Here is a 16,478-nt window from a genome sequence, read left to right on the forward strand (position 1 = left end):
TTTCATATGGTAGCAGCACCCTTGTCCGAAATGAAATGGCAAACAGATCAATGAGCTCTGAGATCTCTGCGTTTTCTATTGGTAAATATTAATCACGTGTTCTAAGGTGATTTACTTTTGCATCACTGGATTTCACTGAAATTTCTAACAAATCTCATGCTGGGGATTAAAGAATAATGACAAACCAAGTTTAAGGTTAAGGCAGACTACACAAACCCCACTGATAAGCTGTATGCTGTTGGAAGATATACTTGACAGATTTACTTGTATGTCAAGTATATCTTCCAAAGTAAGTTCATTTTCTGTAAGCACTAAACAATGCAGTTTCTAGGACTGCTGGGCAACTTTGTCATCACTAATAAACAGAATTGACTCTGCTGGATATTTCTGAAACTTTAAAAGCAGTTAAACAATATGAAGATTTCACTGCAGACTAACACACTATAAATCAGGGGTGTAACTTGATATTACTGGACTCCACGGCAAATTATTTTTCAGGCCCCAAAAATGTCTAGAAGTTGACTTGTTTCAACAGTATTTATTCAAAGTCTATATGAATTGTGGACTCATGGGGCCCATATACCTCCTGGGCCCCCCTGCAGCCACAGGGTCTGCTTCCTCTATAATTACGCCCCTGCTATAAATAATTGGGCTGATGTACAAACAAGTGCTGAATTGCACAAGTGCAGTTGATAATAGCAACTGATCAGGTCTCTGTTTTCATTTTTCAATTTAAAGTATATTGTAGGGGTGTAACTACAGAGGAAATAGACCATGTGACTGCAGGGGGGCCCAGGAGGTATAGGGGAGCCATGAGACCCTAATTCATAGGTAGACTGTTTAAAATGAAGTTCTTTTTGATTTTTATTGGCAACTGCACTTGTGAAAAGTAGCATCTATGTTTTTAAATCAGCCCCACTATGTGTCAGGAGCTGCACCCTATGCCTGTAGTTTATATATTAGGCTGTATCTAACTTTTTGTTCTAATCCAATAACATTCCTGCATAGTGGAACCTACATTCTTATGATTACATTTATGCAAATAACATACACAGATGTAAGTGTAGTAGAAAAAAACCCTCCATGAAGGATGCTTAATCACAGATGAATCAATTAAGTTGGCAAGAAGCGTTATGGGCAAATATAATTAACACTCATTTAAAGCACAGGTTTTTTTTTAGATAATTGGTCTCTTTTCTTCAAACAAATTGATCCTTGTCACGAAATTGAAATCTTAGGGATATTACAAATCTAATAGTTTTACATGTAAAATGTCTCCATTAGTACAAGGGTATTTTTTTTGCTATTTGATACTGCTGTATTAGTTAATAGTTCTCTTCATTTAAATCTGTAAAACCGCTGAGAGAGGTTTTGGTTTATTTTGGTTTTAATTATTGCTTTTCCTTTTATTTTAAATGCTGTGTTATCTATTTTCCTTTGAAATCTTTGATTTTAAGTAGATGTACTTGTTTGTTCAATTCCTTGATATGGCATGCAGCAATGTATATTCTTCTTCTATGTTTATCTTGAAATACTTCATTTGTTTTGTTTATGAAAACCCAATAAAAAATGTTGGAATACAAAAAACAACATCGAATATATTGTCTGTGTGATAATATTTCTCTCTATATACAACAAAGTTTACATGTAATGTTTGAAGCCCTGGATATTTACTGACCTGAATGCAGGTTTTTTGTTTTCCATGTATGTCACTAGGACATTTGACTTTTTCCAGCAATAATGATAAAATATCCATTGAGTTGTTCTTGGGCAGGAACGTCTCTTTTCCAGACTTTATAGAATACAGAGTTTGCAGGAGTCCTTGTTGGCTGGATGGCTGCTTGCTGTCCTCATGGCGGGATTTAGCACACACAAAGAGTGCACCAAATGTGAAGAAAACTGCAGTTCTCCAAAAAAGGCTCTTCTTCCACTTCAACATTCTAACTTTGTTTCCGTGGAACAAAATAAACACAACCACAAACTAGTTATAGAGTGTGATCACACCTTCAGGATTACCAATGAGGGGGAATTTAAAGACGAAAACAAAATAAAAAAAAGGCTTCCTTTAGTAGAATGAGCTCAACGTGTTTTGAAGGAATTTATTAATTGGTTCACTAAGCTGATTTGCAGTGACAAGCTGCTTCTGAACAACAGGGGTCTGTGAGGAGTTTGCTGCTTAAAACAGCAGGACTCAACGATGACCAGGAACTGCAGAACAATGTTCCACTGGTTTATATATAAACAAAAACACTGTCAAACCTTAATTTTACATCCACCAATTTTAAGTTTTCCCTCATTTTACATTGTCCCTGTTTTTACATTTGCCTGGACTTTACACTATTTTTTTCTGGTCATCTAAAAAATGTAAACTGGGGGTTGTACTGTAAATATATTTAAATTTTCGATCTTAAAACCACATTATAGTTTCACTTGTCTGTGATTTTTTTCTATAGTCACATTGAGAGGATAAAGGAATTAGTCAATAATGAATCTTTTTATAAACAATACACTGTTTTCTGGTTTCACAACTTCCTAGAAAATGTATGAATTCTTGAATCTTATTACGGAAAATCCAAATACTATTTTGAATAAAAATAAAAAACAAGGCAATGCAAAAATCATTTTAACACTTTAAGTGCCAGCAGAATTTTAAATTTTGACTCTCTCAATTTAGGGGCATTTTCTGAGGGGAAAACTATAGTTTGCCTAGGAAAACTATACATTGGTGTTTTCAGAAGAAACTGAGCTTTCTAAATCTGCCTGAGTTTTCATGTATTTCCACCTCTGCAAAAAGATTTATTGCACTAAATACCAAAAACATGAAAAAATCCTATTTTTCACAATATATGAATAAATATCAGAAAAATATTTAATTTTACGCATGAAAATCCAACTGCTTTGGAAAGCCACCTGTCTCTCGAATGTGCAAATACCATATATGTATATTTGTAGGGATATTCAGGACTTCTGTACAGCAAAAACTACTGACAGTATATTACCAAATTTTGAAAGCACTAAGGCAGAAAATGGCATACTTTCAAATTCCAAGGCCAAAATATTCTGAAACAGTAGGTTTACCCCAGAAAACCATATATTTTTGAAAAGTACACATTCTGCTGATTCCAAAATGGGTAACTATGTCTCTCTACTCCTAACTACCAAACATCAAAGCTTGTCTGAACGTAGCAGTTTTTATAAAAATTCTGAAAAATCACTTGAAAGGTTTTATTTTGCTGCTCCGCATATCACACACTGTATTAGGTGCCAAGAAAAAGCACCCTGAATATGATTTCTAGGGGTCCACTGAACCGTTTGATGAACATTGCGCAAAGGTTTACCAGAGTATCTGGCATTTAGAGACCCCAATATGAAGTTAGCGCATACAAATGTCCAGGACTTTTTCAGCTACTGAAAAATCTAAACATTTACTGCATTTATTGTGGGGTAAAAATGCAGAAATATATGTCTACCCCCCCAAAACCATATATTTTTGGAAAGTACACATTCTACTGAATCTAAAATGGGTACCCATGACTTTTTGCTCCAAACTACTGAGTTGCAAGGCTTTCCCAAAATTGTCAGTTTTGGTAAAATATCCGAAAATTGCCTCAAAGCTTCTTTTCCAGCATCATATCGCCCATTTATCATTACGTACCAAGAAAAAGCATCCTAAATATGATTGCATGGGGTCCTCCAAACAATTTGGCATTTAGAGGCCCCTAAATGAATTTAGTGCTTACAAATAGTCCTGTGGGTAACCAGCTAATGAAAAATTAACACACTGACTGCATTTTTTTGTGGGGTAAAAACACAGAAATATATGTTGACCCCCCAAAACCATATATTTTTGGAAAGTACCCATTCTACCGAATCTAAAATGGGTACCTATGCCTTTCTTCTCCAAACTACTGAGTTGCAAAGCTTTACCAAAATTGGCGGTTTTGGTAAAATAACTGAAAATAGCCTCAAAGCTTCTACATCGTATCGTCCATGTATCATTATTAGCATAAAGCATCCTAAATATGAATGCCGGGGGTCTACTAAACAGTAGATGCATAGATTTACCAAACTATGTGGCATACAGAGACCCCCAAATCTAAATAGTGCATATGAATTCTCACGTATGACACTCGTTAATACAATATAAGCACCCGGTATGTGTATTATGTGCCACGAGACCCCCTAACAGTATGGAGACACTAGTAAACCATATATTTTTAAAAAAGTACACATTCTGTCGAATCTATAATGGGTAAATACGTCTTTTTTACTGCAAACTACCAAAACTGCAAAGCTATGCTAAACATAACGTTTTTTTATGGAATTTCTGAAAATCGTCACAAAGCTTGCATTTTACCCCATTGTATACCCCACATTTCGTAGTCTATCAGCATAAAGCATCCTAAATATGAATGCCAGGGGTCTACTAAACAGTTTGATGCCCAATATGCATAGATTTACCAAACTATGTTGCATACAGAGACCCCCAAATCCAAATAGAGCATATGAATTTTCACATATGACTGCTACACGTGTATTATGCACCATAAGAACCCCTAACTGTATGGAGACCCTAGAAAACCATATATTTTCCAAAAGTACATATTCTGATAAATCTAAAACGGGTAAATACATCTATCTTCTGCAAACTGCAAAGCAATGCTAAACATAGCGCCTTTTATAAAATTTCTGAAAATAGTCACAAAGCTTGCATTTTACCCCATTATATACCCCACATTTCATAACGTACCAGCACAAGGCATCCTAAATATGAATGCCAGTGGTCTACTGAACAGGTTGATACTGGATTTAATGCTAGCTACAGACTGTTCCATTTTGCTCAGACACCAGCAGATGTCCCTGGTGTCCACCCTGAGATTATGGCATTGTATAATGTGGGCTCCTGCTGGGGAATTTGTGTTGCAGTCTGAACAAGGAAAGGGCAATGCTCTGCAATATATTATTAATAATCCAGCAGTTCTCTGATTTTAGGTTACACATGCACATATGAAGAACATAGAAGCAATGTATTAATCATTATTACTTGGCATGATGTCATCTTCCAATATATAAGAACTATGTACAAGGTATTATACAAAAGTTTGAAAAGATCATTAAAGGAGAAGGAAAGGCATCCTGCACATGGGGGTGCCAAATGTTAGGCACCCCAAGTGATTGTATTGACTTACCTGAAACCCCCTGGCCGGTGCTCCTATCAGCAGAAAACTGCACCGGCCCGGCATTATACCTGTTGGCTGATGATAGCAAATGAAGAAACACATATATGTATAAGGACACAAAACATTTTATTCAACCCGTCATCGATAAGAGATAATCATGATAAAACTAATCAGAGAGAACATTAAAAAAATCTCTCTCTGTTTAACTGGCTGATTTCTGGGACAGCAGAGTGAACATCAACTAGAAGCCACCGACAGCATTATAAAAGAAAGCATATTTCATGTAACAATAATCTGACAATGGATTTAGCTCTTAAGATGTATGATATATGATAACAAAATGTGAGGCCAGAGTGGCTTCAATGGCAAGAAACCTGAAAGGGTAATATATACAGGCTAAAGCGTTGGTTTCCAAGCCAGTTCCCAAGGGTTGGATTCCCTTTATTTGTTGGAGGAAAAGGCTCAAGACATTTCTTCAGCACATATATTTGATAACCAGTGTTGTATATGGTTTATATAACTGAACATCAACTAAATGAAGGCTGGACACACTACATTTTATGAGCACTCCTAATGGTGGTAGGACTTGCATGCACATGAGCTCATGCCTTAGTGGGAACATTGAAGATGAACAATGAATATTTATCATTATATACCCATATAAAGTCATTTAAAGTGGATGAGTCATTTTTATCTTCCCTTATACTCATTCAAAAGCATTGTTGTCACTGAGGAATAACAGAGGGAACACTTTTAATCTAATTACAGTGAGACCTCAATTTTACATCCCCTGATTTAAAATTTTCGCTCATTTTACATTGTTGTTTTTGTGGTCCCACCTATATATTATGCATAATACATTTCCCTGATTTTACATTTTCCTGGATTTTTCAACAGTTTTTTCTGGTCCCTTGAAAAAAGTAAAAAAAAAAGGGGGGGTTCTACTGTATTTATTTTGTTTGTTTAGAAACAGAATCACTCATGGCAAGTTTATTGGCTTTATATGAGTTACAGGGGTTATTACTTGTCATGGAAACACATGTTTTTTCCAAAACACATCAGTTAATAGTGCTGCTCCAGCAGAATTCTGAACTGAAACCAATTTCTCAAAAGAGCAAACAGATTTTTTTATATTCAATTTTGAAATCTGACATGGGGCTAGACATTTTGTCAGTTTCCAAGCTGCCCCATGTCATGTGACTTGTGCCTGCACTTTAGGATGGAATTACTTTCTGGCAGGCTGTTATTTCTCCTACTTGAATGTAACTGAATCAGTCTCAGTGGGACTTGGCTTTTACTATTAAGTGCTGTTCTTGGATCTTAGGAGCTGTTATCTTGTGTTAGGGAGGTGTTGTCTCGTTACCTTCCCATTGTTCTGTTGTTAGGCTGCTGGGGGGGGAAGGGAGGGGGTGATATCACTCCAATTTGCAGTACAGCAGTAAACAGTGATTGAAGTTTATCAGAGCACAAGTCACATGACTGGAGGCAGCTGGGAAATTGACAATATGTCTAGACCCATGTCAGATTTCAAAATTGAATATAAAAAAAATCAGTTTGCTCTTTTGAAAAATGGATTTCTGAATTCTGCTGTAGCAGCACTATTAACTGATGTGTTTTGGAAAAAACATGTTTTTCCATGACACTATTCCTTTAACCATAATAGCAAGATGTATGAATTTTGATGAATTTTCCATGAAGATAAAAAAAAACAAATGTAATTTGCTTTAGATACAACAAATTGCAACCTATGATGATAGAAACATAAGCATGTCGACTGATTGCCAGTGAAGGGTATTGGCCAAATCCTTTGGGTTATTCTTATGTTCTGTCTAAAGATATAGCTGACTGGGCTGATAAATCAGTTTAGGTGAGTGATAGTGAGGTGAGGCATATTTCTTCTTAAAGGAACTGACAAATGCTCAAGAATCTCATTGGTTGTCTAAACTTTTTCTGATGTTAAATAAAGACGGAACAATAACTGTGATTGGCTAAAATGCCTTACTTACAAACCATAACATCATTCACAATGAATTTGATTTCATTGCAGTAGTATTTTGAAAAAGTCTTATGAACGCATTAAACACAACTTGGAATTCCAAAGTATTTCTTCTTCCATAATTGACCGTAGTTACTATCTAAGCGATGAAGAGAATTATATTTGCATTCTTGCCACACTGATGTTATCATATTTGCTCTCATCCTTATAATAGTGAACTTATTTTCATTTATTCTGTTAATCCTGTAAACTGCAGCAAACCGTCCTTTATAGCAAAGATTGCATTGTCTAGTAATACTATGAGATGACATCTTCATTTTGCTCAATATTTTCCACAAGAATGTTGGTGTCGTGTGTTGCAGGTACGCGTTCCCCATCAAAATACAATGAATTGTCAAAATTATTGTCCTCTGGTGGCTTGTTCTTCTGTCTTTTACATACATAGTAAACAGAATAGGTTGTACCGGCGCCAACAAGAAGGAGAAAAATGATAATTCCACCAATCTTTCCATGCGAAGGTGCATCCCTTTTAATTTTATCTGTAAGAGAACACAAATTGTTTGTAAGTATATCTGTAAGAGATATTCAAATTCAGATTCAGATTTCAAATATTTCACTGGAAACTGATTTTTTTTTAATAACAAATTAACATTATGGTGGTAGTTATTATGATATGCCTATCAAACCTAAAACTACTATTATGTCGATTTCACATTGCCTCAACACAAAATAATTATAGACCAAACACTTTGGACATTTTAGAAAAGCTCCCTTAAGTAGAATAGATATGGAATCCCCTATCTGAAAACCCATTATCCAGAAAGCTCTGAATTAGCGGAAGGCTTCCTTTCGATAAACGCCATTTTATTCAAGTAATCCAAACTTTTAGCAGGTTATTTATTAAAGTTCGAATGACAAAAACTCGAAAAATCCAAGAGTTTTTTTTTACTAGAAAATCTGAATTTCTAGTGAAAAATCCTTGAATTTTTGTTGTGATTTATTATACCCCGAGGATGGAAATATTCCAAATCCGAAAATCCGACCTGCCGATGTTGTATATAAGTCAAAGGGAGAAGTCCCGAAAACATCCTGATCTGCGCTAGGTTTCGTGCAAAAATATGAAGGAGTTTTTTCATGAACTGGAATATTTCGGGAAAATGTATTGTTAAATAAGGGAAATAACCAGTGTGTATTTGGTCTGAGTAGATTTCAGAAAATAATAAGTTAAATTCGGATTTTGATAAATAACCTCCTGAAAAATTATTTTCCTTTTCTCTGTAATAATAAAACAGTACCTTGTACTTGATCCCAACTAAGATATAATTAATCCTTATTGGAAGCCAAACCAGCCTATTGGGTTTATTTAATGTTTAAATTGTTCTATAGTTGATTGATATAAAAAACTTCTAATTTCGAAGTATTTTTTTGGGTACTTCAACTATCGAATAGGCTACTACGACCTTCGACTTGGACTTTGTTTTGAACGATTCGAACTAAAAATCATTAGACTATTCGACCATTCAATAGTCGAAGTACTGTCTGTTTAAAAAATACTTTGACTACATACTTCGACAGGTTAAACCTACCGAGGTACAATGTTAGCCTATGGGGACCTTCCCCATCACTTTTTTAACCTTTTTTTGATCGAAGAAAAATTCTTCGATAGATCACTTAAAATTGTTAGAATCATTCAATTCGAAGGATTTTATCGTATTTGAGCTAAATCCTTCAAATTCGATATTCGATTCGAAGGATTTAACTTCCAGGGCCGCTCCGGCCATGAGGCAAGGTGAGAATCTTGCCTCAGGCGGCACGGAGCGGCCAGTTACCAGGGGCGGCAAAAATCCGCCTCTGGTAACTTTAAGAGCCGATTTTCCGTTTTTTAAAATGGAAATTCGGCTCTTCTAGCGCAGCGAGCGCAATAGCGCTCACTGCACTAGCGATGCGGCCCCTCCTCCACCCGCTCCGACGCTGGTAGTTAGAAGAGCGGAGCAGGAGGAGGGGCGGCATTGGGGCTGCTGCCTCAGGCGGCAGCAGCCCCTGAAACGTGCCTGTTAACTTCGACAATATATTGTTCATGTTAGTGTCAAACCATAATGTACCTGGATTTTCTGGGGTCTTTTCTGTAGGCTCAGGAACTGTAATATAAAAGATATCCATGAATACTCATATTTCTAAACAATTTAATTTTAAAAAACAAATAACAAGTTAAGATCAGATTGCTACCATAAAAATACTTTAAAATACAAATCTTTATGACATTGTTCTTAAACCCAAAATGAAAATAAATTAGAAAAAATGTGTTTCAGTGGAGATCTACTTAATAATTGTGTGATTATTTGATTCATCCACACAGGTTCTTGGTGGAACTGCAATAAAGATGTGATTTATAACTGAATTATAATTATAGTCAAAACTGAAATCAGGCACCAGAGAGTATTTATCATATACAGGTACTATATGAGGAAGGCAAGGAATTGTCGTGCTGTCAAAAGAGAACAGTTTGTGGTGTGTCTCAGTTAAATGTTGGCTCAACCGAAGGTATCGAAATTATCCAGTTCAGCTAATTTCTCTTTAAAATGTAAAGGTTTTGCAAATTAATAAATCTAGTTCTATGGTGTATTATGCATATACAGCAAATAAAAATAAAAAAAACTGCATTTAAATGTAGAATATAAAATGATTGTTCTTATATTTGTGTATGAATAGATATTGGCTGTTGTTACTTACTTTTTTGGATTTTACAGATAAACCCTCTATAAGAAGAACAGTGTTGATTATTCCAGGTTCCACGTGATGAATACATTTCAACGCAGTGCTCATCATTGTGATCGGAAGGTTCCCCATCATTCCAGTTTACATAGTCAACTGGAGTATTGTCCAGCCAGAGCCACTTATCTGCAAAATATATGCAAATGTATTTAACCTGTGAATATACTTACCCCCATATGTAAGATAAATCATAGGGGCAGATTTACTAAGCACCGAATTTGCGATAGCGTCCATTTTGCTCACATCGCAACAGTTCGCCAGGAGTAATTATTCACTGGAATCCGAAGTTGCGTCCAGGGTGCTGAACGCTGCCGAAGTTGCGCTAGCATTATTGTAGCAAGCGAAGCGAAGTTTCGCTATCTTTGCCTAATTTGCATATGGTGGGAAATTAAAGTTGAATGGACGTATATGTTGCAGCAAATACATTACATTACACAAGCCCAGGAAACCTTAATAAAAGAAAATAGAGTTGTTATATTGCCCTACACATGAACCCAGTGTATACATGTAGTTCATGTGCCATATTTTAGGAAATGTAGGGGGGAAGGCGGATACTCCAGAAAAAAATCTAAGATCTTTTGTAGCCTATCACCCTGAAAGGAAGTCCTATCTACTCTATTGCACTTCGCCTGGTCTGAGGTGGTGAAGGCAAGTCTGGCGCAAGAGGTAACGTTCAGTAAAATCTGCATCTTAGTGAATTTGCGTAGTTATGTCCCTTCTCCAGAGCGCAACTTAAGGGAGCGAATTACTTCTAGAGTCCATCTTCTTCGCTATCGAAGTTATGCCTGTGCCCGTTAGTAAATCAGCGAAGTAACGAAATTACGTCACGCTGGCGAATCTTCGCTAGCGTTATTCACTTCGCCCAGATTCACTGTGGGGCAGTGAATCTGCCCCACAGTGTTTTCCCAGGTTGAGTAACCCAAAGCAACCAATAAGACAGTGGTTGTATTTTTTCTGGCTAAAGCCCCCTTGCAGGGAAAACCTCTGGCCAAAGCCAGATCCAGCTTTTGGTTAGGACTTCTCTTAGCCCATCTATATTTAATCCTTATTGGAAGCAAAACCAGCCTATTGGGTTTATTTAATATTTACATTATTTTCTAGTAGACTTAAGGCATCAAGATCCAAATTACGTTTCTGTTATCCATAAAACCCGAGTCCCTGGATAACAGTTTGTGTGGGTCACAGTCTGGTTTGTTTTCCTTGAAGAAAAGCACAGTTGGTGTTTCAAGCGTTGGATTTTTTCCAATAATTTTTGATTTTTCACAAGCATTTCTGTTGAGTGTGGCACCCGGGTAAGTTGCTATATACGTTTAAGGAGTGTTTCTCTCAATATAGGAAATCTTTCAATATAGGAAATGCAAACCTTCAAGGGCATAAAATGTTACAGTTTACCTGTATTTGCATGAGCTACTTAAAAATCATAGAAATGGTAAAACAATTACATTAAGGGCCTCATATAATAACTTTGCAGCGTGCAAAGAATCAGCGAAATGTACCTTGTTTCTCCCATAATTAATCATTCATCCCGGAATTTCAATGTAACTGTACTCGCTAAATTTTGTTGCTAATAATTAAAGCTTTAATTATATCTTGGTTAGCAAATTGCATGCAATCTTGTGCAAGCTGCAGTCTTGTTAAATTGTGCATCGTGCAAGCATTTCAACCGCATGGGCCGGTGCGCTAAACCGGGCAGGCGCTAGGACCTGGCGGCCTTGGGGCGTCAGATGAGTAAATCGGGCCCATACATAATTACATACTGATTGCTTCTGATATCATGCTAAGGGTACAAGGTGTAATGTTGTCTCATCCATTCCTGTAAGAACATGGACAATGGCAAGTGTAAAGTATACAGCTTCCCTAAGCCTCATTCATTGATGTCAGGGGCACATTTGGTTCTAGGAGCCATATACAGTGTTTAGGTGAGGTTCTAAATCATGTACAATGTAAAAAGATGCTTACACTACAAGAATTTAGAAAGGCTCATGACTTACTTTCCACATTCTGATACATTCCAATCCAAAATGACTTGACTCTGTCCTCCAGTCTCTCAATTTGATGCCATACAAAGTTTGTTTCCAATGAATCTTCAAAGGATGCTAAAGAAGCACCTAAGTGAATTATACGATATTTTATTAAATAAATAATGAAATTAGTATTCCATACATGCCTAATTATTTTGAATTTATGGAAAAGTTCAGGGAACACTGAAACATTTATTCTTAAAGGGGTGGTTCACATTTAATTTTACTTGTAGTATGTTATAGAATGGCTAATTATAAGCAACTTTTCGGTCTTCGTTATTTATTTATTTTTATAGTTTTTCCAATAGCAAACTGGAGAGCTGCTGAATAAAAAGGTTAATAACTTAAATAAAAGAAATGAAACCAATTGCAAATTGTCTCAGGATATCCCTTTCTTCTACATCATACTGAAAGATAATTCAAAGGTGAACAACACCTTTAAACATAAAGAAACAACTATGCACTGTAGTGATGGGTGAATTTGGGGCGTTTCGCTTTGCCGAAAAATTCACAAAACAGAGCCAGCGTCTCGTTTTTGCTGAAATTGCGCTGGCATCCAAAAAAAACATTTTTGTGGCAGTTTCGCAAATTTATTCGCCGGTGGCGAATCGCAGGAATTCAGGGTTCAGATTTGAGGAAGCTCATTTAAGAAAAGTTTTTTGGACGGCAGGCCCCAGACTCAAAACAACATTACCACTGACTGTGTACAAACATCTGCCTGTGTTCTTAGAAAATAAGCTTGCATGAAGACAGAATGAAGAGAAACAGATGCTGAGAGAGGAATAGTGAAGATAAACTTGATTATTACAAAAACAATACAGAATTTTGAATTGATTACATTTAGAAAGTTTCTTACTGCAGTATGCTGAAGCTTATATTAAATTTTCATTTTGGCAATAGTTCCTCTTTAAATATATGTGTGTCCAGTTCATCTCTAGTTGACCAAATTGTCTCAGCTGCCTCTTGAGCTTCTGCCGTAGGTGGACGTTTATATGCTAATCCATATGTATCCAAGTATTCAAAGATATTTGTGAAATTTTGGACATTCTAGAGCTATCCATACATGGTATGATTTTTTTTTACTATCAAATCAGTTTCAGGACAATCCAGTACAATTGTGTAATGAGAGAGAGTGATGGGGTATGAAATATGGTAGGTTTTATGATTGGTCCTGTTGACTGATTGAACAGGTTTAAAAATGTTGGTTTAGAAACAATGAAATCTGTCCATTGATGGGACATACAGTATAATCATTGTTTAATCTATCACCATCCATGTAGCACAGACAGTGCAGTCAGGCAAGGTATATGGGACTTTTTATTCCATACAACAGTCAAACAACAACATCTTTTAACTGGGTTGTTTTCTGTGGATGAATGAATTGTACACATAAGCATACCTTAATGAAGCATCTTCCATACCACTTATGAAATAAATAGCATTGTATCTTTAACATCCGTGTTCCTTCATTTCATGCACAGCATTACATATATATAAAGAGTTGGAAAGAGTTTTTCATGAACAGGCTACATTTCTAATGCCAATTTGTATAACTTACCAAGCCGAAGACATTCCAATGAAGCTTGATACCAGTATTTGAGGTTTGCTATTTGCATGAGATAGCAGTGACCGCGGAAGGGTATCCATGACTTGTCATCTGAATCTGGAGGACACTTTCCAGGTTTTTGTGGCGGATCAGTGGGAGCAATTGCTGCAAATAGTTAACCAACAGACATCAAACTTCACTGTAATTAAAACATCAAAATTCTCTAAGCTTACAAAATACATTTACCCATAACGTCAACATTCCACAATTAGGGGCATATTTATCAAGAATTCGAAAAAAAGACCAAAGTCCATCAAGTTCAACTCCGCCATGTGCACATATATATATATATATACATACTTATACTGACCTATCTATATACTCACACATAAAACTATACATATCACTATCTATACTAATTAGCTGTAGATATTAAGATCACAAAATCCTTCGACATTATGCTTGTTCAAGAAATCATTTACTTCACTCTTTACATTAACTGTCATTACAAAATCCCTTGCCAGGGAATTCCACAACCTCACTATCCTCTAGTCTAAATGGGTGACTATTTGTGTGTCAATATTTTTAATAAGAAAAAAGATTTGCCTATAATTAGATATTAGATAATAACAGATGTCTATAATGCCCTCCAATGCACTTGTAAAAAGTATTCATGTCCCCTTGCAAATATGAGTGAACAACCCCAACCTTGACAGTCTCTAACCAGTTTAGTTGCATTTCTCTGCACTCTCTCAAGCTCATGAATATCCTATTGATGGACTGAAGCGCAAAACTGCACTGCATACTAAAGGTGAGACTTTACCAAGCACCTAGAAATGCGACTGTTTTTTTGTTTGAGTTGTCACTGGATGACACTTCCTATAATTACACAGCTTGTTATCCACAAAAATCCCGATACTCCAAACACACTAGCATTTAGGGGCAGATTTATCAAGGGTTCAATTTCGAATTTGAAAAACGTAGAAATTCAAATTCAAAAAGACCAACCGAAATTAAATTGAAGGTTTTTTAGGTCAGTTTTTCGAACGAGTAGGTCCATTTTCGATCGAATTCAAATCGTACAAATAGAAGCATTAGCAAATTCGAACAGTACGTTTCCCAAAAAAAGCTTTGATTTTTCAAAGTCCACCAATTGACTTCAAGTAGGTTCTAGGAGGTCCCCCATAGGCTAAAACAGCAATTCGGGCAAATTTTAGATGGCAAATGGTCAAAGTCAAAGAAACACTGCATGATAAATTCAAATTTTCACATTTTTTTTCTAATTGAATTTGGACTATTCCCTGTACACAAAAATTAGCTAAAAATTAGAATTTTTTTAATTAGAATTTTCACTTTGACCTTTGACAACTCTGCCCCTAAATCCAGAACCAATGCTAAGCACCCTGTTCTCAGCTCTTGCTTCTGCCTTTAACAGCCGCCTTTCACCTCGGTAGGTGCCCTCGGCTAATTGGATGCCGCCAGGTCTTATTAAGAGAGATACCAAGCAAAGGGTTCTGGACGAGCAAAGGGGCACGGCGGTAAGGCAAAGTCTTTTGGGCAGAAGGTCACAGTACAAAGCATAGACAGAAAGTGTAGTCAAATCAGGCTGGGTCGGGGCAGGCAGAATACAAATGAAGTCAGACAGGCGGGGGTCAAAGCCGGGAGATCAATCAAGAATGGTCGAGACAGGCACGGGTCGGAATACGGATTTCAGAATAGTCGGTTACCAGGCAGAAGTTGGAATCACAGAAGTCAGGAAAAGTCAGGCAGGAAGGGTCAAAACAGGTATCAGAACACAGGATTTACTCAGGAATAACACCAGGAACTCTCACAAGATGAAACTACTGTATAACGGGCAATTAAAATAGCACAAAGTCCCCATTAAAAATTTTAATTTGGCGCCATTGCGCGCTGAGGTTATGACGTCAGCATCAAATGCGTGTGAGAAAGAAGTAAGTGCGCGCCACGAGCGCCTTAAGGAGCTGGCGCATTACAAGCAGAGGAGTGGTGCTGCGGGTGTCCCCGCCGACCCCCACCAGGGTAAGTTGTTACAAAATGTATAAGTTACAATGATGTTATTCCTACCAAAACACATCACCTTGCACTTAACAACATTGAACCTCATTTGCCAGTTTGCAAGTGCTCTGCAAAGTGGCAGCATCCTGCATGGAACTAATGGCACAATTTAGGATGATCAGCAAAAACAGAGACAGTTCTTTAAATGCCAACCTCCAGGTCAATAATAAACAAGTTACAAACAAGGGACCAAGGACAGACCTCTGGTGTGCTCCACTTATAACACTGGTCCAATTAGAACATTTTCCATTTACAATCAATCTTTGTAATTTATCAGTTCCCTATCCAAGTACAAAAAAAATATGTTCCAGATCAATATTCCTTCATGTAACTAGTAACCTGCTATGTGTGTAATGTCTGAAATCAAAGCTTACCATCACTCTGCTTGCAGATAGAGAAATAATTTTCACTGCATGATGATGTCTTCCACTGCCCATCTATATCCATATATACACAAGCAGTTGTCTTCTTCGGTTCTTCTGCAGCCCATTTGGTATATCGAAGTCTCCAATTATCAATCCATTTGTATTGATTATTAGTCTGCAGATTGCACAAGTAACTTTATCATTACAATTATAGCAAGAAAAGTGACCTGTTAATTATTCTGGAGGTGAACATCTGTTTACATACCTTGTTGCTGTTAAGGCCAATCCAAAAAGGTTCACGGTATTTAGCGGTATAAACCTTCAGGAAGGAATAGGTGTATTCATCTGTAATGCTGACAAGTTCAGCATCTTCTGATTTGCATTTACGCCGTGCTTCGTCCCATGACATTTTGGAATTAATAATTTTAAAGGTTTCGTTACCATACTTGAATAATGTTAGTGAAGGCGCTATAGTTGGAGAAGCGGGCAAAGCTGGGTCTGTAGATCAAAGAAAAAAAAATC

At 36.7% G+C, this 16,478-nt stretch overlaps 2 protein-coding genes across 2 annotated transcripts in view; both read right to left on the bottom strand.

Annotated features, from left to right (window-relative positions):
- The window catches only part of slc39a12.S (solute carrier family 39 (zinc transporter), member 12 S homeolog), a 28,178-nt gene extending 26,009 nt beyond the window's left edge, over positions 1-2,169 (bottom strand). The window contains exon 1 of the mRNA XM_018269121.2: positions 1,679-2,169. Coding sequence (XP_018124610.1) covers positions 1,679-1,939 — 261 coding nt within the window. The 5' untranslated portion in view covers positions 1,940-2,169. The remainder of the gene's footprint in view (positions 1-1,678) is intronic.
- A 4,632-nt stretch (positions 2,170-6,801) lies between these two features.
- Positions 6,802-16,478, bottom strand: part of LOC108719870 (macrophage mannose receptor 1) — a 61,030-nt gene continuing 51,353 nt past the window's right edge. The window contains exons 24-30 of the mRNA XM_018269123.2: positions 16,222-16,454; positions 15,966-16,131; positions 13,528-13,680; positions 11,940-12,056; positions 9,907-10,074; positions 9,279-9,314; positions 6,802-7,715 (exon numbers count right to left, since the gene is read on the bottom strand). Coding sequence (XP_018124612.1) covers positions 7,474-7,715; positions 9,279-9,314; positions 9,907-10,074; positions 11,940-12,056; positions 13,528-13,680; positions 15,966-16,131; positions 16,222-16,454 — 1,115 coding nt within the window. The 3' untranslated portion in view covers positions 6,802-7,473. The remainder of the gene's footprint in view (positions 7,716-9,278; positions 9,315-9,906; positions 10,075-11,939; positions 12,057-13,527; positions 13,681-15,965; positions 16,132-16,221; positions 16,455-16,478) is intronic.

The sequence above is a fragment of the Xenopus laevis genome, chromosome 6S (genome assembly GCF_017654675.1).
Source record: "Xenopus laevis strain J_2021 chromosome 6S, Xenopus_laevis_v10.1, whole genome shotgun sequence".
NCBI lineage: Eukaryota > Metazoa > Chordata > Amphibia > Anura > Pipidae > Xenopus > Xenopus laevis.